General features: G+C 39.9%; 1 protein-coding gene across 4 annotated transcripts in view; it reads right to left on the bottom strand.

Moving 5' to 3' along the window:
* ATG4A (autophagy related 4A cysteine peptidase) overlaps positions 1-23,972 on the bottom strand; it is an 89,899-nt gene that overhangs the window by 46,149 nt on the left and 19,778 nt on the right. Inside the window, exons 1-3 of one of the 4 annotated variants that reach the window (XM_055081956.1) lie at positions 20,921-20,962; positions 6,308-6,418; positions 1,659-1,769 (exon numbers count right to left, since the gene is read on the bottom strand). In XM_055081956.1, coding sequence (XP_054937931.1) covers positions 1,659-1,769; positions 6,308-6,335 — 139 coding nt within the window. In that variant the 5' untranslated portion in view covers positions 6,336-6,418; positions 20,921-20,962. Of the gene's footprint in view, positions 1-1,658; positions 1,770-6,307; positions 6,419-20,920; positions 20,963-23,972 lie in introns of those variants that run through there. The other 3 variants (XM_055081954.1, XM_028482546.2, XM_055081955.1) reach the window with 3 other exon arrangements.

The following is a 23,972-nucleotide window of genomic DNA, read 5'->3' as shown; positions in this document are numbered from 1 at the left end:
ATGAAACTGAGTTATTTGTAGCAAGGTGGATGGACCTAGGGACCGTCATACAGAGTGAAGTAAGTCAGAAAGAGAAAAACAAATACCGCATGCTAACACATAATTATGGAATCTAAAAAAAAGATGGTTCTGAAGAACCTAGGGGCAGGACAGGAATAAAGACGCAGACATAGAGAATGGACTTGAGGACACAGGGAGGAGGAAGGGTAAGCTGGGACAAAGTGAGAGAGTGGCATGGACATATATCCACTACCAAATGTAAAATAGAGAGCTAGTGGGAAGCAGCCGCATAGCACAGGGAGATCAGCTCGGTGCTCTGTGACCACCTAGAAGGGTGGGATAGGGAGGGTGGGAGGGAGACGCAAGAGGGAGGAGATATGGGGGTGTATTTATATGTATAGCTGATTCACTTTGTTATACAGCAGAAACTAACACACCAGTGTAAAGCAATTATACTCCAATAAAGATGTTAAAAAAAAGAAAATGGGCATATTTGGCAACTTGGGGATCCCTGTTGTCATGGAATGCTGAACTAGAAGAGATCATCTCCAGTCCCCCTCCAGTTAATTACTGGTGAAAGGAGTTCAGATCTGGAAAGAGAAGTGAATTATCCAAGGTAGAAGAGCCTGAATACAAAAGGTCTCCTAATTGCTAGCACCAGGTGCTCTCTACTATTCAGGATTCTCCAATCAAAAGGATGAAGCCAGAGTCAGATGGCGTGAAGAGATGCTAACTTCCTCTCCTGCCTTTTTCTTTTTTTTTAATTTTTTAATTTTTTTGGCCGTGCCGCGTGGCACGTGGGATCCTAGTCCCCCAGCCAGGGATTGAACCCACGCCCCCTGCATTGGAAGCGCAGAGTCTTAACCACTGGGCCGCCAGGAAAGTCCCCGCTCCTGCCTTTTGATCAGCTTCTTCCTGTCCCTCCCTCCATGCTAGGGCCTCCAAAGAGGATCTCTCCTCAGATACAAAAATCAGAGCTGCCTCTCTCCAAGTTCAGGCTTCATCTGTGTGCTGGGTTGTTAGCAGTTTCAGGTGAAAAGGTCTTTCCCAATCTATAAGAGCGTAAGGGTAAGGAAGAAAAATCCAAGCCTCCTTTCCATCTAGTTGCAGTGGGTAAAAGTTCTATACAAAATCAGAATAAACTGAGACAGTGCTGCAGTTAGCAAAAGCTCTAAAACTATAAGACTTCTCAGTGTCTGATATTGTTTCTGACAGCCATGGGCTATTTAGAAGTCCCTTGGGTGGCAGTGTGTTTCATCTAGATAGAAAAGGACATGAGAGGAATGAGAAGTATGTAGCCCAGTCATCTAAGACTAGATACTGGTTAGTGATTGCAGGAGCAGGTCCATGTTTTTTGAAACCCGAGGCTTATAGAATCTGGGGGTTCTCCTTTAAGGGAAAGAACAAAAATACATGACTTTTTCAAATCGTACAAATACCAATGACCATGTGAACACACTGCTAGGGCCTCTCAGGGCCTTAGAAGGGACCTTGCATGCAAGCAAGGGGCCCGAGGCTTAAACTCCTCTGGTTGTCAGGTAAATTCGCCTAGGAGTAGCATTAACCCTTATCAACCCAAGGAGGAAAACAAGATAGGACCTTAACCTTGGGCACCCACCTCATTTGGGTTCTCACAGACCAATGCTACCAAACCTTACCGGTTTTAAGAAGATGCTGTTTCCCCAAGATCCATACCAGCTCATCTGTATCTGGAAATTCTTCTAGGTAGTCAGCGAAAATAGTAATCTGGTTTTCATACTTGGATAAAACTGAAAGAAAAAGAAAGAAACTTAGGCAAAATTTAATACAGAGGGCTTGCTTCTGTGGTTTACTGATTGTTACCTCTGTCCTGAAGGTAAAAGGTCGCTGGCTAGAATTTAATGGAAGCAAATCCTTTTCCTTAAGGAACAAAGACACTCACAAGGCCTGAAAATCCTTTAGTAGAGGCACCATCTCTGAATAATTTTTTGGTCACAGCTATGCCAAACCTTTTTTTTTCCCAATGGGGCTTTCTTTGTAAATAGTCACTTTCCAGCTTCTCCTAGTGTGACTGTAGCAGGTGGCACAATAATACCTGCATACCTAACCCCTGTCCACATCACAGGGAATATTGTGAGGTTTCTAGCGGCCAGTGGCTTAGAAGGGGGTTATGATAAGCCTGAAAGACTATACGACTGTGAAAACGTAATATTTTAGCTGGAAGACCAGATGTTTTAACAGTACTTTCATTTACCATTTTATTCACTTATAACTTCTGCAAAGAAGAATCTTGAAGCTGCCGATAAATATAACTTGTTCTTGGGATTCACAAGTGACTCTCTCTCAAGAGAAAGCAACCGAACAAAATACAATTAAATCTCATAAGTTCACAGGCCACAGTCTCAGAACTTATGGCCATGTAATGCGAGATATGTTCATATTCACTTTTGTACCACCTGTGGATAAAGGGTCTGCTAAAAGAGTCAAGACTGATTTATGAAGGGGTCTTATTGCAAAAGTTCCCTTTAAGTAATTTTCTGAGAGAAAGAATATTGTACGTAAATAAGTTTCCAAGCCAGCCCAGAAAAATCTATCTTAACCTGTAACCAGAAAAATCAAATTGCTAGTATATTTCGTAGTTTATGGTGTTATTTCAATGACAAATCATATTTCAAGTTCAAAGCTGAGACAACTCAACACACACCTTCTCTTCTCAGCTCTTGGAGGCTCCCAGCCCCTATGGGGAGGGGAGCTCAGACTGAGTAGGGGCCATTTTGTGCAGATTCAAGTAGCTGCAGGGACTCTCCCAGACCAGTCCCTAAGAGCACCAGGGGAATAGTTTCCTATAAAAAAATGGCATTGTGGGATGTGTTTAAGCTCACTTGAAAGGACAAATTGCTTTCTTTTGGCTTTGTTTTCTAAGGCACGCTGTTTTCATAGAAATAAATGTTCTTAAGTATAAATGAGTCTTATCTGATCATGAAAACAGGTTACGTGGTTGGAGGCTGATTTTATACTTTGTATAATTTGTATAAATTGAAGTTATAATTGGTTTGAAGTTAAAATTTTAGAAACACAGCTACCCAGGGATACTGCCTTTCTTGAAACACATTACAGAAGTCCAGTCTTTCAGGGATTTAGGTAGCCTTTCTCTTCAAGATGTTTTAATCATTAGGGTTACAGCCTTGGCAGTATTTCAAAACTAAAGAAGTTAGAAGTGAGACAGCCATTTCATTCCCCAGTGAAAACTCATCACTGACGAATCTGCCAGGGAGCTTGTGCCATCTTAGCCTTTCTGCCACTGGTCTCAGCCCCTGGCCCATGCCCAGGAAACAGCAGGCTAAAAATGATCATCCAGGTCAGGCCATCCCCAGGAGGTGGTGGACTGAGGTGGCATAAATCACACTGTGTACCTCCCCACCCTACTCTACACCCCTCACAGGCAAGAGAAATCAGCTTAAAATGAACATCCAGTGTAGCATAGAAAAGAGAAAAAAGAAGTCAGGAAATAAGTAGCTTGCGAGGAGTGTGGGAAAGGGGCAACCTCTCTGGCATTCCCCTGGTAGGGATGAGGAAGGGTGGCATTGGATGAATGTACAGCATGTATGCATATAAGCCTTGGGTCTCTTTTTAGTACTGGCTGAAAACAGAAACATTTTTCTATCGCCAACCCTGTCTCAGTGAGTCATTGCCCAGCTATCTGGTCAAATTAGTACAGCCCCTTAAAGCCTGTGAGAACTGCACTGCTTCACCTGAGATGGCTCTGACCAAAATGGTAGCCAAAGAATTTTCCTCTTGCTCTTCCACACCACCCCCCAAGGCCAGCAGAAAGGGCATTACAGTCTCTATTCTTCCTGATTCTCCTCTTAGAAAACAGACTCCCAGAATGCAGTGTGTCAGGCCATAGCCAGCCTGAGGTGAAAGCTACATGGATGAAACAAATGAAAAGCCAGAACAGAAGATGAGATTAACGGAAGCAAAGAGCAGTAACACGGGGAGAGTGCATAAATGGGAGTCCGGGGAGGAGAGAGGAATTGGTCTTCCACAAGAAGACCTCCAAGAGATAAAGAAGCCAGCTGGGATGTGGCTGAGGTGCAGAAGTGAAATGGCATTTCCAAACAAATCACTTCTCACTAACGGCAATCCTTTGGAAAAAAATTTTCGAAAACTACTTTTGTCTTGCCTTAAAATTAACAAACAAGACATCAGCCGCATATGAGTTCCTTGCCCATTCAGCCTGTTTAAAGACATAGAACTGTACAGGCAGAGCTACAAATACTGCAGCTTGGTGGACCAAGAATTAGCTTCTACAAGGTCCGATGGACAACAGGCTTCATTCTGTTCCATTCTACTTTAATAATTATTGCACCGAAGTCTCTGCTGGGTTAGCTTAGTAGTCAACTAATAATTGATAAAAAGCTTTCCATAAACTCCTGGAACCAAAACGTCTCCCAGTCTTGGCCAAGTGGCTCTGTGTACATGTTGGGGCATGCCTTCAACAGTCAGCCAGGCAGTTGATTAACTCTGCCTTAGTTTTCCCTTTCTGCTTGTACAGAGCTCGAGGTTAGCCAGAGTGAGAGCTGAGGGCCTTCTCAGGTCTTTCCTGAGCATGCGCACAGCCTTGGGAATGTACATAGCCCTGAACATGCATGTGGTCCTCTAGATTCCCAGGAATATGCCTGAACTTTTCAAAGCCCCAATGGATATATTATTCCTCAGCTTTACCTTTTAAACTTTTTGGTTATCTACTCCTCAAACAGCTGTGAAGTTAATCAATTGCCTCTAATAATTTTCCAAAAAAGCCCCGGCAGGGAAGGCTTTCTGTACCTCCAAGTCAGGACAAATAAATACAAATCTTGTAAGTGGGGTCTTCCGGGGAATCATCAGACAGATCAAATAATGACAATTCTCTAGAAATGAGGCTTTACAGGAGCTCCAACCGTGTTCTGCGTCCTCCAGGGGCTACCAGGTTGCTGGCTTTCCCTATGGTTGCAGGCTGTGGATTCTCAAGGCTACTGCAGAGCTGGAGAGCAAAGGATGGGCACAGCGCAAGTGAAAACGCCACAAAGCTTACTATTCTTACCAAAATGCAGCCGTTTTTCATGAATAAATACTCCCCAGATTGGTGCAAGCCTTTGGTTAATTTCCAGAGTGCTGCAAAAGTTGATTCTGATCATTTTTGCCAATTCTTGTCATTTCTATTATGGGTAGAATTTTCAGAAGTCCTCACTCTGCTATTTTTGCTGATAACTTACTTTAATAATTTGCTTTCCAGTGATCTACTATATTTCTAAGGATTATTTTGTAAAACTGCAAATAAATGAAGAAAAAATCATTTTAAACAACAGATTTTCTGATAGGGCTTAACAAAACTTGTACATCAAGGCTCCCAGATTCTGTGGGGTTTGTGCCCCACAAACAACACAATCACTCTAAAATGAAATCAAAAGGTCACAGAATCTCAGAGCCAAAAAAAGCCTGAGACACCACAGCATATCCTCCTTGTAGATCACCCTGTTCTAAAAGCACTCCAGGATACTGCTGCTTCCAAAACTGCCTTCTCAGCAATACATTTTTTGAATTTTTAAAAAATTGAGGTATAGTTGACGTACAATATTATTTAAGTTTCAGGTGTACAACACAGTGATTCACAATTTTTAAAGGTTATATTCCATTTATAGTTATAAAATGTTGGCTATGTTCCCTGTTTTGTATTATATGTACTTGTAGCTTATATTTTATACATAGTAGTTTGCGCCTCTTAATCCCCAACCCTTATCTTGCCCTTCCCTACTAGTAACCACTAGCTTGTTCTCTATATCTGTCAGTCCATTTCCTTTTTGTTATATTCACTAGTTTAATACATACACATTTAACATACTGTCAGGTCACAGCTTCAAAAACATAAGAAAATGTTCACATCAGACAGGTATGGTAAGGGCTGAATATACATTAATATACTCATTCCATAAATTTTTACAGAGTACCTACTATGTGCTAAGCACAGAGAATAAGACATCACTGAGATGTAGCCTCCATCCTCCAAAAGCTTTTTTTTTAACATCTTTATTGGAGTATAACTGTTTTACAATGGTGTGTTAGTTTCTGCTTTACAACAAAGTGAATCAGTTATACATATACATATGTTCCCATATCTCTTCCCTCTTGCGTCTCCCTCCCTCCCACCCTCCCTATCCCACCCCTCTAGGTGGTCACAAAGCACCGAGCTGATCTCCCTGTGCCATGTGGATGCTTCCCACTAGCTATCTATTTTACATTTGGTAGTGTATATATGTCCATGCCACTCTCTCACTTCGTCACAGCTTACCCTTGCCCCCCCATATCCTCAAGTCCATGCTCTAGTAGGTCTGTGTTTTCTTCCAAAAGCTTTTAATCTAGTAGAGAGGATAGGTCTGGAAACAACTAACAACAATAAGTCCTATAAGAAAGGAAAGTGAGAGAGAAGAGATCAAGATGGTGGAGTAAGAAGACATGGAGCCCACCTCCCCCCAACAAAAGCATCAAAAATACATCTACATGTGTAACAATTCTCACTAAAACTAACTGGAGGGACTTCCCTGGTGGCGCAGTGGTTAAGAATCCCCCTGCCAATGCAGGGGACATGGGTTCAAGCCCTGGTCCGGGAAGATCCCACATGCCATGGAGCAACTAAGCCCATGCGCCACAACTACTGAGCCTGCACTCTAGAGCTGACGAGCCACAACTACTGAAGCCTACGGGCCACAACTACTGAAGCCTGTGCGCCAAGAGCCCATGCTCTGCAACAAGAAAAGCCACCACAATGAGAAGCCCATGAACCGCAAGGAAGAGTAGCCCCCGCTCACGGCAACCAGAGAAAGCACACACGCAGCAACGAAGACACAACGTAGCCGAAAATTAAAAATAAATTAATTAATTAAAATAAAAAAGAAAAGAATCCATCTGCCAATGCAGAGGACATGGGTTCGAGCCCTGGTCCAGGAAGATCCAACATGTTGAGAAGAAACTAAGCCCCTGCGCCACAACTACTAAGTCTGCGCTCTAGAGCCCGCGAGCCACAACTACTGAAGCCCGCGCCCCTAGAGCCCGTGTTCCGCAAGAGAAGCCACCACAATGAGAAGCCCATGCACCGCAACAAAGAGTAGTCCCCTCTCGCCGCAACTAGAGAAAGCCCCCATGCAGAAACAAAGACCCAATGCAGCCAAAAATAAATGAATGAATGAATTTTTTTTTTTTTTTTTGCGGTATGCGGGCCTCTCACTGTTGGGGCCTCTCCCGTTGCGGGGCACAGGCTCCGGACGCGCAGGCTCAGCGGCCATGGCTCACGGGCCCAGCCGCTCCGCGGCATGTGGGATCTTCCCGTACCGGGGCACGAACCCGTGTCCCCTGCATTGGCAGGCGGACTCTCAACCACTGCACCACCAGGGAAGCCCGAATGAATTAATTTTTTAAAAACCTGGAAACTGGCAGAAGCACTCCTGTACAACCAAGATTATAAGAACGATCCACACATAATCCAGTAGGAAGGGAAGAAAAGTGATCAGGTTAAGACCCGTGCTCCTGGGAGGAGAATCAGAGGAACAGGGAGGTTGCATGGCTGGACACCCACCCTGGGGAGTGATCAGGTTGAGCCACAGACTGGGTGTCCCAGAGCTGGGGTTCTTTGTGGAAGAGACAAGCCCCCTCGGCTGGTTGGAGGACAGCTAGACAAACAAGACTGGACTCCACTTGTGAGGAGTGCATGCACGTTGGCTGTCCCCGAGGCAGGGCAGAGAGAGATCTGCTCTGAGGCGGCTGGGTTTCCCATGACCAGCTGGCCATGCACCTCAGCCCGAAGAACCGAGCAATGCTTCCATCCCACTCATTCCATGCCACAGCACGCCAATTGGATCTGGGGTAGCCACGACCAGGGAAAAGACTTGACCATGGGATGCAGAGGCGACTGAGTCGTGGGGTGGAGCCTGGGTGGGGCAGCAGTGGCCACTGTTGACACTTACTCAAGCAGCGTCCCAGAAGCCGCCCAGATCTCTGATGGCAGCCACCCCACCACAGCTCACTCCCCCACCCCAATACACACAGAGTGACCACAAGGGCCCCGCCTGCCCTACGGAGCAGTTCCACAACAGGGTGGGAGCAGCTGAGGCTGGCGACAGTGATCAGCTGTGAAAGACAAAAGGGAACTGCCCCTAAGGCAGAGCAGAGAGAGGTCTGCCCTAGCAGCTGCTGGGTTTCCTGTGACTGCCTTGCCGTGCCCACCAGCCCAAGCTCAGTGAATACTCTAGCCCCGCTTAACCCATGCCATAGCACTGAACTGGATCTGAGGTGCCCATGACAGAGGAAAAGACTCGACTATGGGACACAGACGTGACCCAGTCCCAGAGTGGAGCTACTCTTAGCTCCTACTCAAGCAGTGCCTCAGAAGCCCCCCAGATCTCTGACAGTGGCCGCTGCACCACAGCTAACCTCCCAGTATACATGGAGAGTCCACACAGGCACCGTCTTTCCTGTAGGGCAGTTCCACAACAGGGCAGGGGTGGCAGAGGCTGTGAGGAACAAAGGGGATCTGCACCTGAGGCTATGTCTGTGTGGAGCCACAGACACCTATACAGGCAGTGCATTAGACCTCTGTCAGCACACGGGCCCCGCTTGCTTCAGCAGTCCCCTCCTCTGGGGCAAAGGTCCTGGTGTGGGGAGAGGGAAAAACACACACTTAAAGGGAACAGAGTTAGCTCAGGCCCCACCCCTGAGAGGGTGGTGACAGCCACTGAGCAAAGAGGAAGTCCCACCTCACACCCACCTCCAGCTCTAGCCCTTAAATCTCCAGCCGCACCAGCTATGAAGGTGATAGCTGCCAGCACACCCTGAGGAAAGATATGACTTGCATTCACATCAAATCCAGTTCTCCCACCAAAGGCATCCGGCATACACAGTCTGTAGAGATGGTCCCACAGAAAAATACACCTTCAAGACTGCAATAGATAACTGTTTCACCTAAATCACAGAGGCAAGAAAGTTAAGCAAAATGAAAAGGCAGAATAACTACTCTTAATTGAAAGAGCAAGAGAAAGCCCCTGAAAAATAAATAATGAAACAGAAATAAACGATTTACCACATAAAGAATTCAAAACATTGGTAATAAAAATGTTAACTGAATTAGGGAAAAGAATTGATCTAAACAGTGATCATTTCAACAAGGAACTAGAAAATATTTTTAAAAACCCAATCAGAAATTAATAATTCAACAGCTGAAATAAAAAGCACACTAGAAGGAATGAATAGCAGACAAAGTAATACAGAGGAACACATAAGTGATCTAGAAGACAGAATAATGGAAACCACACAATGAGAACAGCAGAAAGAAAAACAAATTTTTAAAAATTAAAGCAATTGAAGAGATCTCTGGGACAACATTAAGCATCCAAACATTTGCATTATATGGGTTCCAGAAGGAGAAGAGAGAGAAAAGGGGATCAAAAATGTACTTGAAGAAATTATGCCTGAAAACTCCCCAAACCTGAAGAAGGAAACAGATATCCAGGTACAGGAATCACAGAGGGTCCCAAACAAGATGAACCCAAATAGACCCACACCAAGACATATCATAATTAAAATGGCAAAAGTTATAGATAAAGAGAGAATTCTAAAGGCAGCAAGAGGAAAACAAAGAGTCATATGCAAGGGAACACCCATAAGGCTATCAGCTGATTTCTTTGCAGAAACCTTGCAGGCCAGAAGGGAGTGACATAATATATTCAAAGTGCTGAAAGGGAAAAACCTGCAACCTAGGATACTCTACCCAGCAAGATTATCATTTAGAAGGAGAGATAAGGGCTTCCCTGGTGGAGCAGTGGTGGAGAGTCCGCCTGCCGATGCAGGGGACACGGGTTCGTGCCCCAGTCCGGGGAAAAAAAAAAAAAAAGAAGGAGAGTTAAATAACTTCTCAGATATGCAAAAACTAAAAGAGTTCATCAACACTAAACCTACCGTAAAAGAAACCTGAAGGGTCTTCTCTAAATGGAAAAGAAGTAAGAATCTATAGGAAAGGGAAAATCCCACTAGGAAAGGCAAATATATAGTAAGGATTGAGGATCAAACACTTAAATAAGCCAGTATGTAGATTAAAAAACAAAAAAATTGTAAAAGCAACTATAACTACAGTAAACAGTAAAGGGATAAGATTGAAGATGTAAAATATGACATCAAAAAACACAAAATGTAGGGCAGGGAAGTAACAAATGTAGATCTTTTAGAATGTGTTTGAACTTAAATGACTACTACTTTAAAACAAGTAGATATAATTATAGGTCAGCATATATGAACCTCATGGTAACTACAAATCAAAAACCTACAATAAATACACAAAAACTAAAAAGAAAGGAATATATGCATACTGCTAAAAAAAATCCTCAAACCACAAGGAAAGAAGAAAAAGAAGAAATGAAAAGAGAGTAAGTATAAAAACAAGTAATAAAATAGCAATAAGTACATACTTATCAATAATTACTTTAAATGTCAATGGACTACATGCTCTGATCAAAAGACATAGGGTGGCTGATTAGATAAAAAGCAAGACCCTTCAATATACTGCCTACAAAAGACTCACTTCAGGGATAAAGACACATAGAATAAAAGTGAGGGGATGGAAAAAGATATTTCATGCAAACAGAAACATGCAAAGAAAGTGGGGGTAGCAATACTCATATCAGACAAAATAGACTTTAAAACAAAAGCTATAACAAAAGACAAAGGAGCATATTATATAATAATAAAGCAATCAATACAAGAAGAGGATATTACATTTTTTAACATATATGTACCCAATACAGGAGCACCTACATATATAAAGCAAATAGTAACAGACATAAAAGGAGATATTGACAATAATAAATAATAGTAGGGGACTTTACCACCTCACATCAATGGACAGATCATCCAGGCAGAAAATCAATAAGGCAACAGTGGTCTTAAATGACAAAATAGTCCAGTTGGACTTAATAGATATCTACAGGACATTACAATGAAAAACAGCAATACACATTCTTTTCAAGTGCACATAGAATGTTCTCCAGTATAGATCACATGCTAGGCCTCAAAACAAGTCTCAACAAACTTAAGAGGATAGAAATTATATCAAGCATTTTTTCTAACCACACAGTATGAAACTAGAAATCAATGACAGGAAGAAAAATGGGGAAATCACAAACACATGGAAACTAAATGACATGCTACTAAAAACCCAACAGGTCAATGAAGAAATCAAAGAGGAAATCAGAAAATACCTTGAGACAAATGAAAATGGAAAAACAACATTCCAAAATCTATGGGATATAGCAGAAGCAGTTCAAAGAAGGAAGTTTATAGCAATACAGGCCTTCCTCAAGAAACAAGAAAAATCTCAAATAAACAACCTATCATGCCACCTAAAGGAATCAGAAAAAGAACAAACAATACAGCAGAAACTAACACACCATTGTAAAGCAATTGTACTCTAATAAAGATGTTTAAAAAAAAGAACAAAGCCCAAAGTCAGCAGAATGAAGGAAATAATAAAGATCAGAGAGGAAATAAATAAAATAGAGATAAAAAAACAATAGAAAAGATCTATGAAACCAAGAACTGTTTTTTTGAAAATATAAACAAAATTGATCAACATTTAGCCAGGCTCACCAAGAAGAGAGAGGACCCAAATAAATATGAAATGAAAGAGGAGAAATGACATCCATACCACAGAGATACAAAAAATCATAAGAGAATACTATGAATAGTTAGTTTTATGCCAACAAATTGACAACCTAGAATAAATGGACCAATTTCAAAAAACATACAACCTTCTAAGACTGAATCAAGAAGAAACAGACAATTTGAATCCACTGATCACTAGTAGCGAAATTGAATTTGTAATTAAAAAAAAAAAAAACACTCCCAGCAAACAAAACTGCAGGACTGGATGGCTTCACAGGGAAATTCTACCAAGCATATAAAGAAGAACTGATACCTCTCCTTCTCAAGCTATTCCAAAAAATTAAGAGGATGGAACACTCCCAAATTCTTTCTACAATGCCACCATTACCCCAATACCAAAACCACAAAAAGATGCTACAAAAAAAGAAAACTACAGGCCCGTATCTTTGATGAATGTTCATGCAAAAATCTTCAATAAACTATTAGCAAACTGAATCCAACAATATATAAAAAGGATCATATACCATAATCAAGTTGGATTTATTCAAGTTGGATTTATTCCAGGGACACAAAGATGGTTCAAATTTGCAAATCAATCAATGTAATACACCATATTAAAAAAAGAAAGGACAAAAATCACATGATTATCTCAATTGATGAAGAAAAAGCATTTGACAAAGTTCAACATCCATTCATGATAAAAACTCTCATTAAATTAGGTATAGCAGGAACATATCTCAATGCAATAAAGGCCATTTATGACAGACCCACAGCTAACATCATATTCAACAGTAAAAAGCTAAAAGCCTTTTCTCTAAATTCAGGAACAAGACAAGAATGCCCATTCTCTCCACTGTTTAACATAGTATTGGAAGTCCTAGCCATGGCAATCAGACAAGGAAAAGAAATAAAATTATCCAAATTGGATGGGAAGAAGTAAAACTGTCCCTATTTGCAGATGACATGCTACTTTATACAGAAAACCCTGAAGTCTCCACCCAAAAACTATTAGAACTAATAAATGAATTTGGCAAAGTTGCAGGATACAAGATTAATACGTAGAAATCTGTTGCTTTTCTGTACACTAATAATGAACTATCAGAAAGAGAAAATTTAAAAAAACTCCCTTTAAAATTGCATTAAAAAGAATAAAATATTTACAAATAAACTTAACCAAGGAGGTGAAAGACCTATACTCTGAAAGGTATAAAGCATTCTGAATGAAACTGAAGATGATACAGAGAAATGGAAAGATACACTGTGCTCTTGGGTTGGAAGAATTAATATTTGTTAAAATGGCCATCCTACCCAAAGCAATCTATAGGTTTAATGCAATTCCTATCAAAATACCCATGACATTTTTTTCACAGAACTGGAACAAATAAAATTCATATGGAACCACAAAAGACCATGACTTGCCAAGGCAATCTTGAGAAAAATGAACAAATCTGGAGGTATCATACTCCCTGAGTTCATAATTATACTACAAAGCTATGGCAATCAAAACAGTAGGGTACTGGCACAAAAACAAACATAGATAAACAGAATAGAATAGAGAGTTCAGAAATAAACCCACGCACCTATGGTCAATTAATCTACAACAAAGAAGGCAAGAATATACAATGGAGAAAAGACAGTCTCTTCGATAAGTGGTGCTGGGAAAACTGGACGGCTACATGTAAAACAATGAAATTAGAACATTTCCTCACATCATATACAAAAATAAACTCAAAATGGATTAAAGATCTAAATGTAAGACCTGAAACCATAAAACTCCTAGAAGAGCTCATAGGTAGAACACTCTTTAACATAAATTTTAGCAATATTTTTATGAGTCTGTCTCCTAAGGCAAAAGAAATAAAAGCAAAAATAAACAAATGGAACCTAATTAAACTTAAACGCTTTTGTACAGCAAAGTAAATCATCCACAAGTTGAAAAGATAAACTACGAATGGGAGAAAGTATTTGCCAATGAGATGACCAACAAGTGGTTAATATCCAAAATATACAAAGAGCTCATATAACTCAATATCAAAAAAACAAACAAGTCAATTAAAAAATGAGCAGAAGACCTGAATAGACATTTTTCCAAAGGAGACATACAGATGACTAACAGGCACCTGAAAAGATGCTCAACATCACTAGTTATCAGAGAAATGCAAATCAAAGCAACAAGGAGATATGACCTCACACCTGAATGGCTACCATCAAAAAGCTTACAAATAATAAATGTTGGAGAGGATGTGAAGAAAAGGGAATCCTTGTATACTGATGGTGGGAATGTAAATTGATGCAGCCTCTACGGAGAACAGTATGGAGGTTCCTCAATAAATTAAAAATAGAACTACCATATGATCCAGCAATTCTACTCCTGGGTATACACCTGGAAAAAACGAAAACACTAATTCAAAAAGATACATACACCCCAATGTTCATAGCAACACTGTTTACAACAGCCAAGATATGGAAGCAACCCAAGTGCCCATCAATAAATGAATGGATAAAGAAGATGTTGTATATATATACAATGGAATATTACTCAGTCATAAAAAAGAATGAAATAGTGCCATTTCCAGGAACATGGATGGACCTAGAGAATATTACACTTAGTGAAATAAATTAGACAAGTACAAATACTGTATGATATCACTTATATGTGGAATATAAAAAATAATACAAGAAAATATATATGTAAAACAGAAACAGATAGATATAGAAAACAAATTAATGGTTACCAAAGGGGAGAGGGGAGGGGGGAAGGGCAAATTAGGGGTATGGGATTAAGAGATAAAAACTACTATGTATAAGATAGATAAGCAACAAGCATATACTGTATAACACAGGGAATTATAGCTATTGTCTTGTAATAACTTTTAACAGAGTATAATCTGTAAAAGTACTGAATCACAATGCTGTACACCTGAAACTAATATTGTAAATCGACTATACTTCAATTTAAAAAAAAGAAAGGAAGGTGATGTGGAAGGCAACAAATGATTAATCTGGGAATGAATGGATCTTCAACAACCTTGAAAAGGTGGCATCAGAGCTGAACCTTAATGGAAATAAGATATAAGTGGGATGGGGGAAGGGAGGAAACTCCTGTATGGGGGAACACCAAAAGTATTTGGCAAGCAACTGCATGTGGGATGGGTCTGGGAAGAGTGAGAAAGAGAGAGAGTCAAAAATAAGTTGCAGCTTTCAAGTGTGGGTGATGAAATGGTAGCAGAAAAACATGGTTGGGGATAGAGGGATAATAATCTTGATCCAGCCAGAACCTGTTGGAGTCATGGATTTGGTTGACAAAGGAATGAGAGGTTAAAAAAAAAAAAAGCGAAGAGGAAAATCAACCTCCATAGGGATCATGTAGACGGGCATGGTAGATGGCAGGTTGATTAGCAGAGCCTAGGAAAACAGGAGGAATCCAGAAAAACAAAACTCAGCCTAAAATGTACCTTCATCCCCTTCCTCCTGGGTCCACTTAGTGTCCTGGTCTTCCCAGCCTCTGCTCATCTGTGCATAGGCCCTGCCCCCATCTTCATTTCTCTTCCTTCCAGTGCCCTGCTTTTCTGACAACCAAGAATTTTGAAAATAAAGAGCCGGATAACAGTTCTTAGCACTGGTCTAGGCCTATGCTATCCAGTACAGTAGCCACTAGCCACGTGCAGCTATCTACAATTAAATTAATTCAAATTAAATACAACCAAAAATTCAGTTAGTTGCCTTAACCACATTTCAAGCACTCAATAGCCACGTGCAGCTAGTGGCTACCATATTGGACAGCACAGCTGTAGAATAGTTCCATCATCACAGTTCTATTGGACAGTCCTATTCTAATGGCATTTCTATGATTCTGTAGCAGGTGGAGGTGGGGTGGGTTGTTAGGAGGGGTATTCCAAGTGCTTGGAAGAGAAGATGGGTTCACTTGTCTCTTTCTTAAGAGAGCTTTATGTGAATTTCTAAGTAATTGAGGCGGCAATTATTTATTAAGTTCCATACGTGGTTCTGTAAGGAATACAGAGGAAACATCCTTATAAACATTCACTAAATGTTAAATAAACAAGCTAAGGCATCATAAAATCATAATCTAGTTAAGCATATGAGCCTTAGGTAAATGAAAAAGCTAAAAATATAAGGTAATGTATATAGGCAAGTGTTGATAATAACTAAGTGCTGTCAAAATTCAGAAAAGGGGGAAGTCAGTCAGCATTGGAGTCATCAGGGAAGATTTCAAGGACAATGTAGGATTTGGACTGCTCCCTAAATTATTGCTTGGATATGGATGAGCAGAGATAAGAGGGGAGAATATTCCAGGTGAGAAGAACACCTCATGTGTGTCAGAGACAGGGACAGGTTCCAGAGAATACTGAGCAAAGAGATTAGATAGGTGGCTTGGGATTGGATTGTGGAGGCTGGAAAGCCAGGCAGTATAGTCCAAAGTCTCGGTAAAGCCATTAACAGTTTTCAGAGCACTTTCACATGATCCTGTGACAGCCCCTTGGGATAGCCAGGGCAAGGATCATTACTTTCACTTTAGAGTTGAGGAACTGAGTCTCAGGTGATATGACTTGCCCAGGGTTATATAGTTAATGAACAGTATAACCAGGATTCAAACTGAGTTAATCTTACTCTCCATTCAGTATTCTTCCCACTATACCTTGCTGTTAGGATAAAAGCTAGATTTGAAGCACTGGAGAGAGGGAGACCAATGAGAAAGTTGTAATAATCCAGGCATGAAGTGTTGAAGGCCTGACCTAAGGTGGCAAGAAACCAGATGCTCTGGTTATATAATATCCCATAAAGCAGACTGACAGTTTTGTACCTACTGTTTATAGGGGAGAGTAAGAGTAGACAGTCTGAGGTTAGAACACTATAGTTATTTTTAACTGGAAGTGATCTAAACTACCCCCAAAGGAATAAATATTAACAATATAATTCATATACTGTGTCCGGACTTTTCCAGACAGCTGTAGGCAATGTTTTGGACATGGTTCCTAAACAAATATCACTTTATATGTCTATGCATTTTTATGAGCCATTTCTGACTTGATAGTGTTTCTTTCCTCTGTCAATTTCAATTTTCATTTCTGAAAACTAATTGGTCATATGATTTCTTACCTCATCTACATTTCCAGTGAGAAAGGACTAGTGCAAAAAGGTCAAGGAGTTACAGGCCTTGGAGTTTTTCCACCCTATTTAGTAAAACTAATTATTAGCTTAGCAATTAATTACCTAATAATGATTTACTAAGAAAACACTAAAATACACCATTGCCAGATTAATCTTAAAGGATTTCTCTGCCCATGTCACTAAGCTGCTCAGAAATTTCCACCAGCTTCCCAGATCGCTCCAACTGATAGGAATCAAATACAAATTCATCAGCCTGGCATTTAAGGCCCTCTCCAATATGGCCACATTCTACATCTCTAATTGTTCCCCACTGCTCATTACTCCTTCATGAGATCTACTCTTTTCAGCCAATATAAACCACATGATACACTGGAGGTTCTTTGCTCATTCATGTCCTACTTGCGCATAAGTCCTACCACAAGTACTACCTTCTCTATGAACCCTTCTTCCTCAATTTTCCCACCAAGAAATACTTGCTCCTTCTTCTAAGCCTCTATAGTCCTTTATTTATATCTCCTTTATGGCACTGGGCACTTTTTACTTTAGATTATTGTTATTTGCATGCATGTCATCTCTCTGCTATTGGAATGAATTCCCATCTCAGCCCACGTAGTATTCATCTCTGTATCTCCTACAGTTCTGATCATAGTGCCCTGCAGTAAGTTGTCCCCTAAGGGCCAACAAATGTTTATTGAATGAATGGGCACACTGACTAAAGTCCAAAAGCTGGTTTATATGTCCATCCACACATTAATTTAACAATCCTTTACTGAGTGCCTATCATATGACTGGCACTGTGCTAGGCCCTGGGGGTAGCAACATATTTTAAGCAATTTCAAGTCTAATGGGAAGATAATGAGAAGGAGAGTTCATTTTGATCTAGTATGGTCAGTGTCTGCACAGGGGGCTAGGGCAGAACAGCAGAGGGTTGTCTAAGCCAGCCTAGGGTACAGAGAAGGCTTTGGGAAGAAAGATGATGGCAGGACTTAACCTTAACGGATAAAAGTTAGGCAATTTGGGCAGGGGAAGGACGTTCCAGGCTGAGGAGAAACGTGTACCAAAACATTGAGGGCTGAGAGACTGTGGAATAGTGATGCCACATGGAGACTGTCAAAGATTGAGGTTGATAAGGCAGGCAGGACTGAGAGATGCTGGTCTTGGAAGCCTTGGTAAAAATTCTGGACTTAACCCAGGCTTCATGGAGACCCTGAAGGGTTTCAAATACATCCAAGAGGAAGTCTACGTATTCCACTATTTGCAGAAACCAAGCTGTGCAACAAGTAATTGCCTGTAATGTAGTTGGGTTTTTTTTTTTACATTCATTATCAAATTAAATTCTGTTAAGAAACAAAACAAAACAACACAGAAAGCCTCAAAAACCTGAAGTAACCATCTTTGTCAAGGAAGGGTTTAAGGTGGGTCTCTGTCTTACAGCACACTCAGTGGTACAGCACAACTGGAGAAACCCTGAATCCTTTCCAGAAACAGTACTCTTCATTTGGAGCACTTTTCCAGTTTTCTCCTCTGTTTACAACCACCTCACCCACTTCCCAGACCACAGGAATTTTCCACACACCCTTTCAACATCACACTTCATTAGTAAATGTTGCTAGCAGACATATGATGTTTAAAAATTCTTTACCTCCAATGTAATGTAAAATTATACTGCCAGAGTTTAGTTGTTGGATTACATAAAATTATATGTGTATCTTCACTTCCAAAACAAAAGATGTACTCCCAAGTTAATCCTAAGGCAGATTGCTGTAAAGTGAACTTGATTCTTCAATGTTATTTTATGATCATTTGAGCCACATTACCCAAGAAAAGACAATTTGACCCCATCCAGAAAAGATACAGCTTGTATTAAAATGGTTCCTCAGCCCTGACGTGCACTCTATGTATCAGACACAAGAAAAATAAATATCCATCTACCCACAGGCATGAAAGACCCAACCCTCCAACCACAACAAAAATACTCTCTAATATCTGACAGGCAAAAAATCTTGACCTGCTAAACAAAACACAGATCCATTTTTAATCCCTAAAAGTGGCTCTTCACAAAGTGGGTTTTCTTATTCTCTGCCATCAGTTCTTTCATCAATACTAAGTTAAATTATTCTAAGTTAAATTAATTCAGTTTAAATGTCTTTTTATTGCACCTACCCTAGCAATTCCACTCTTAGTTTTATATTCAAGAAAAATGAGCACTCATGTCCACCAAAAGATATGGTAAAAAATGTTCATAGCAGTTTTATTCATAATAATCAAAACCTAAAAACACAAATGTCTATCGACACGGATGTTATGGACTGAATATTTGTGTCCTCCCAAAATTCATATGTTGAAGCCCTAATCCCCAGTGTGATGGTATTTGGGGTCTTCAGGAGGTAATTAGGTCATGTGGGTGGAGCCGTTATGAATGGGCTTAGTGGCCTTATAAAAAGAGATACCAAAGAGATGATCTCGCTCCAGCATGTAAGAACACAGCAAGAAGGTGGTCGTCTGCAATCCAGAAAGAGGGACCTCACCAGACACCTAATCTGCTGGTTCCGTGTTCTTGGGCTTCCCAGCCTCCAGAACTGTGAGAAATAAATGTTTGCTGTTTAATCCCCCTGGTCTATGGAATTTTGTTACAGAAGCCTGAATTGACTAAGACAAGGGGAATGGATAAATAAATTGTGGTGAATAACACATGGGAATGGTACACAGCAACAAAAAAGAACTAACTAATACTATACGCAAAACATGGATGGATCTCACATACCTTATGTTAAACAAAAGAAACCAGACACAAAACAGTACATACAATACAATTCTATTTATATAAAGTTTGAAATCAGGAAAAGCTAACCTATGATGATAGCAGTCAAAGTAGTTGTTACCCTTGGGAGAAGGTACTGACTAAGAGGAGGCAAGAGAGAACCTTCTGGGGGGATCAGAAATGTTCTGTCTTGATATGGGTGGGGGATGCACATACATAAAATTTCATTGAGCTGTACACTTAAGATTTGTGTACTTTATTGTCTGTAAGAAATACCTCAGTTCAAGAAAAAAGAAAAAGATAAGTCCCTATAGTGGATTTATTTCTGGTACAGATTGGCAATATGAATAAAAATTATGCTAACAACAAAATATTATTTTGTTATCAGGAGCAGAGATATAGTTATGAATTTATCCCTGTGCGTGCGCACACACACACACACACACACATATCAAATATAAGTGCAAGTAGTTTGGGGCTTCAGATATTATTTAGATATAAGGCTAATTTATTGGATTTTTCCATTTATAGCATTCCAAAATGTTATCTATTTTTACAGGATCATTTTGATTTGAAAGTCACTTCATCAGAGAAATATATTGAATTTGTTCCCCAAATCTTAATGAAATAAAACATAGTATACTAAAGAGAACACTGGCCTATGAATTAGTAGAGCTGGGTTTTATTTCTGCTCTTTTACTAGCCAAGTTACCTTGGGCCAGTCTTCAAGCAAAGATTCCCTTTCCTTATCCATAAAATGGAGATAATACTTTCCTCCCTACAAAGCTATAGTGAGGATCAAATAAGAAAATGGTTGTGAAAGTGCTTTGTAAAATTTAAAGAAGTGTTAATATCCTCAAAGCTGTGTTTAATTAGAATTTGTGCCTGGATGTGGCCAATAGAAAATGTACTTAAATTTCAAAGCTTGTATTTAAGTTTCACATATCTTACACTTCACCAGAGTCAGGATTAGCACAGACACTCAAATTCTAAGATATCTGAAAAGTTAAAATAATTCCATTATAATAATACTAAAAATAGATATGTTCAGGGAAGTAGAGTTAATAACTGCTTTCCTTGTTTTTCCTAATTATGACTTCTAGATGTAGCTCTAGTGATGTAATATGCATTATATTCAGTTCACATTTCTAGAACTTTGAACTGTGTCTGCAACACCCACGCCATAGTCCCCCTCTCCATTATGAACTTCTCAATATCTGCCCCTGAAGGCTGCTCCCATTTCTACCCTCTGCCATCCATTGTGACCACTATATAAAGTTTTTTCAAATATTCTTCACTCTGAAATCTTTGTCAGAGCCCTGAATACTCCTAGTCAGAGAGCCCCAAATGAAAGCTCTTTTGTGTCACCTTTGGAAGTTTGTTCTCTGATGAGAGGAAGTGATATAGGCCAGAGTAGCCTCAAAATGCTTCCTGCCACCAACTGTTCTTTCCACTGGACCCAGCGGGAAACTCCTGATTGGAGAGCCATGTGGTGTGAGAGGAGCTTGACAGAAGGGAAAATCAGTGTGATTTGGCTTCAAGGACTCCAGTGGTTCCTGTTCCTGGAGATTTTGTTCTTAGTTCCACAGCTAAGCTCCCCAAACTAGAAGAAGCCTGCAGATAAACAAACAAAACAGACTAGAGAAGGTAAATCCCTATCCTCTCAAGATCCGTGAGAAACATTCCCTTCAGGCATTAAGTCCTAGTTAAGAAGTCTCTGTCGAGCCTAGTGAGCTAGGGAATGGGGATGAATTTTACAAAAGTAGATCAAGAGCAGCCAGAAGGGTCAACTGACAAGCAACGAGACAGAAAACCATGAAAATCTAATATGGATTCACACACACACACACACACACACACACACACACACACACACACACACACACTAAATGGCCTATGACCATTTAGTGCAAGGGCAAACATTAAATCACATTTCAATAGGCCTTAGAATACCACTATATTATAACACAAAACAACAACTGACAGTCATAATAATGATCCTTAACCAAAAAAGATTAAATTATGTCCATAAACACAGTATAAGAAGTCAGAGGAGTAGACTGTTTCATTGGGGTTTTTTGTTTGTTGTAGGAGAATTCCACTCAGGGTGGTTAAAATGTTTTTAAAAAAAAACTCATGGAGCTTAAATTAGAGAAATCACGAGCCATTTGAAAAACGTAGGGATTAAAAATGTCTTGAGGCTTCCCCAGTGGCGCAGTGGTTAAGAATCCACCTGCCAATGCAGGGGGCATGCGTTCGAGCCCTGGTCCGGGAAGATCCCACATGCTGCAGAGCAACTAAGCCCATGCGCCACAACTACTGAGCCTGCACTCTAGAGCCCATGAGCCACAACTACTGAGACCACATGCCACAACTATTGAAGCCTGTGTGCCTAGAGCCTGTGCTCCACAACAAGAGAAGCCACCTCAATGAGAAGCCCACACACCGCAACAAAGAGGAGCCCCCGCTCGCCGCAACTAGGGAAAGCCCGTGCACAGCAACAAAGACTCAATGCAGCCAAAAATAAAATAAAAATAAATAAATTTTTTTTAAATCTTAAAAAATAAATAAATAAAAATCTTTTTCCCAGAAAGAGCCACGTAGCAGAGGTTTTCTGAAAAGGGAGATGAGCATGGGATAGCTTAGTCAGAGAAGGCTTCATGGAGGAGGCAGGGTTCAGGGTTGGGTTTACTTTGAAGTCTCTTTCCTTTCAAAGTCTGGTTCTGCCTTTACTGATTTCCACACTTAAGCACACCTGCCAGGGCCTCAGGTTGAATGTCACTAAAGGAGACTAGTCCTAAGGGAAATTTAATGATAATGAATAAAGAGAAAGATGGGATGCAGACCCTGACCCCATTCTATTGTATCATAAAGGAGCTGGCTAAGGCTTCAATGCCTGAATAAGCAGAGTCTCCGGTATGAGCAGCAATTGTGCCAAGCAGCAGAGAATCTGTAGGAATGATGAATGGTACCCCATCCATAGTTCTTTACTCTGAAATTACTGGAAAAGCAAGGTTTAGCAAAGAATTTTTACTTCACAGTCAACTTTTATTTAGTATATAGAAGTACACCAATTGGAAACTACAAAACATTACTGAAGAAATTAAAGATGACACAAAGAAATGGAAAGACATCTGTGTTCATGGGTTGAAAGACTTAATATTGTTTAAGATGTCCATACAACTGAAAGCGATCTACAGATTCAATGCAATTCCTCAAAACCCAGTGGCAGTTTTTTGCAGAAATAGGTAAATTCATCCCAAAATTCACAAGGAATCTCAAGTGACCCTAAATAGCCAAAACAATTTTGAAAGAGAAGAACAAAGTTGGAAGACTCATACTTCCTAATTTCAGAACATGTTTCAAAGCTATGGTAATCAAAACAGTGATACTAGCATAAAGACAGACAATAAAACCAAAGGAGTCGAATTGAAATCAGGGTCTCAAAAAGATATTTGAACATCCATGTTCATAGCAGCATGATTTTCAGCAGCCAAAAGGTAGAAGTAAATAATCTGAATGTCCATCAATGGATGACTGAATAAACAAAATGTGGTATACACATACAATGAAATATTATTCAGCCTTAAAAAGGAAGGGAATCCTGTCACATGCTACAACATGGATGAATCTTGAGAAAATTATGTTAGGTTAAATGTCAATCACAGGACAAATACTGTACCATTGCATTTATATGAGATATCTAACTAAACTAGTCAAACTCATAGAAACAGAAAGTAGAATGGTGGTTACCAGGAACTAGGGAAAAGGTAAATTGTTGTTTAATGGGTACAGAGTTTCAGATTTGCAAGATGAAAAAGTTATAGAGATCTATTTTACAATAATGTGAATATACTTAACACTAGCGAACTGTACACTTAAAATTAGTTAAGATGGGTTTCTTTTTGTTGTTGTTATGTGCTTTATACCACAGTAAAAACTAATTCCTAAAAAATGAAGTATACCAATGCAGGTAGGGATGAGAGTGATTTTACGTATTCTTGACTAGATTTTTACTGGGAGAAAGGCTATAGCTAATACAGCATCCATGTTTTCTTTAAGTAACTACTTATATAACTTCTGGTTCTAAGAAAAGACAGAATAGATACATTTCTTTATTCTTCCCAATAAGTACAGCTAAAAACACTGGACATTATAATATACATAATAATAGGTAACATGTTAATATAATGATATAATATAATAATATTAATATAGCACATGTATGTGTGTGCATATATATATGTATGTATATATATATGAACTTTGAAAGGTAGAGAGAAGACAATTTGGCTAGGGATCTCAAGACATAGGCAATGACCTGGCAATGAGTTCCCTGGGTTTTGTTTCTAAGTAATATACCTCCTGGACCTGGTGATGGAGAAGCCAGCAACCCAGAAATGCCAAAGGATGCAGACAA

This window comes from Physeter macrocephalus, chromosome 21 (genome assembly GCF_002837175.3).
Source record: "Physeter macrocephalus isolate SW-GA chromosome 21, ASM283717v5, whole genome shotgun sequence".
Classification (NCBI taxonomy): Eukaryota; Metazoa; Chordata; class Mammalia; order Artiodactyla; family Physeteridae; genus Physeter; species Physeter macrocephalus.
The sequence above is the reverse complement of the archived record's forward strand: the minus strand, read 5'-3'. Positions and strand labels throughout refer to the sequence as shown.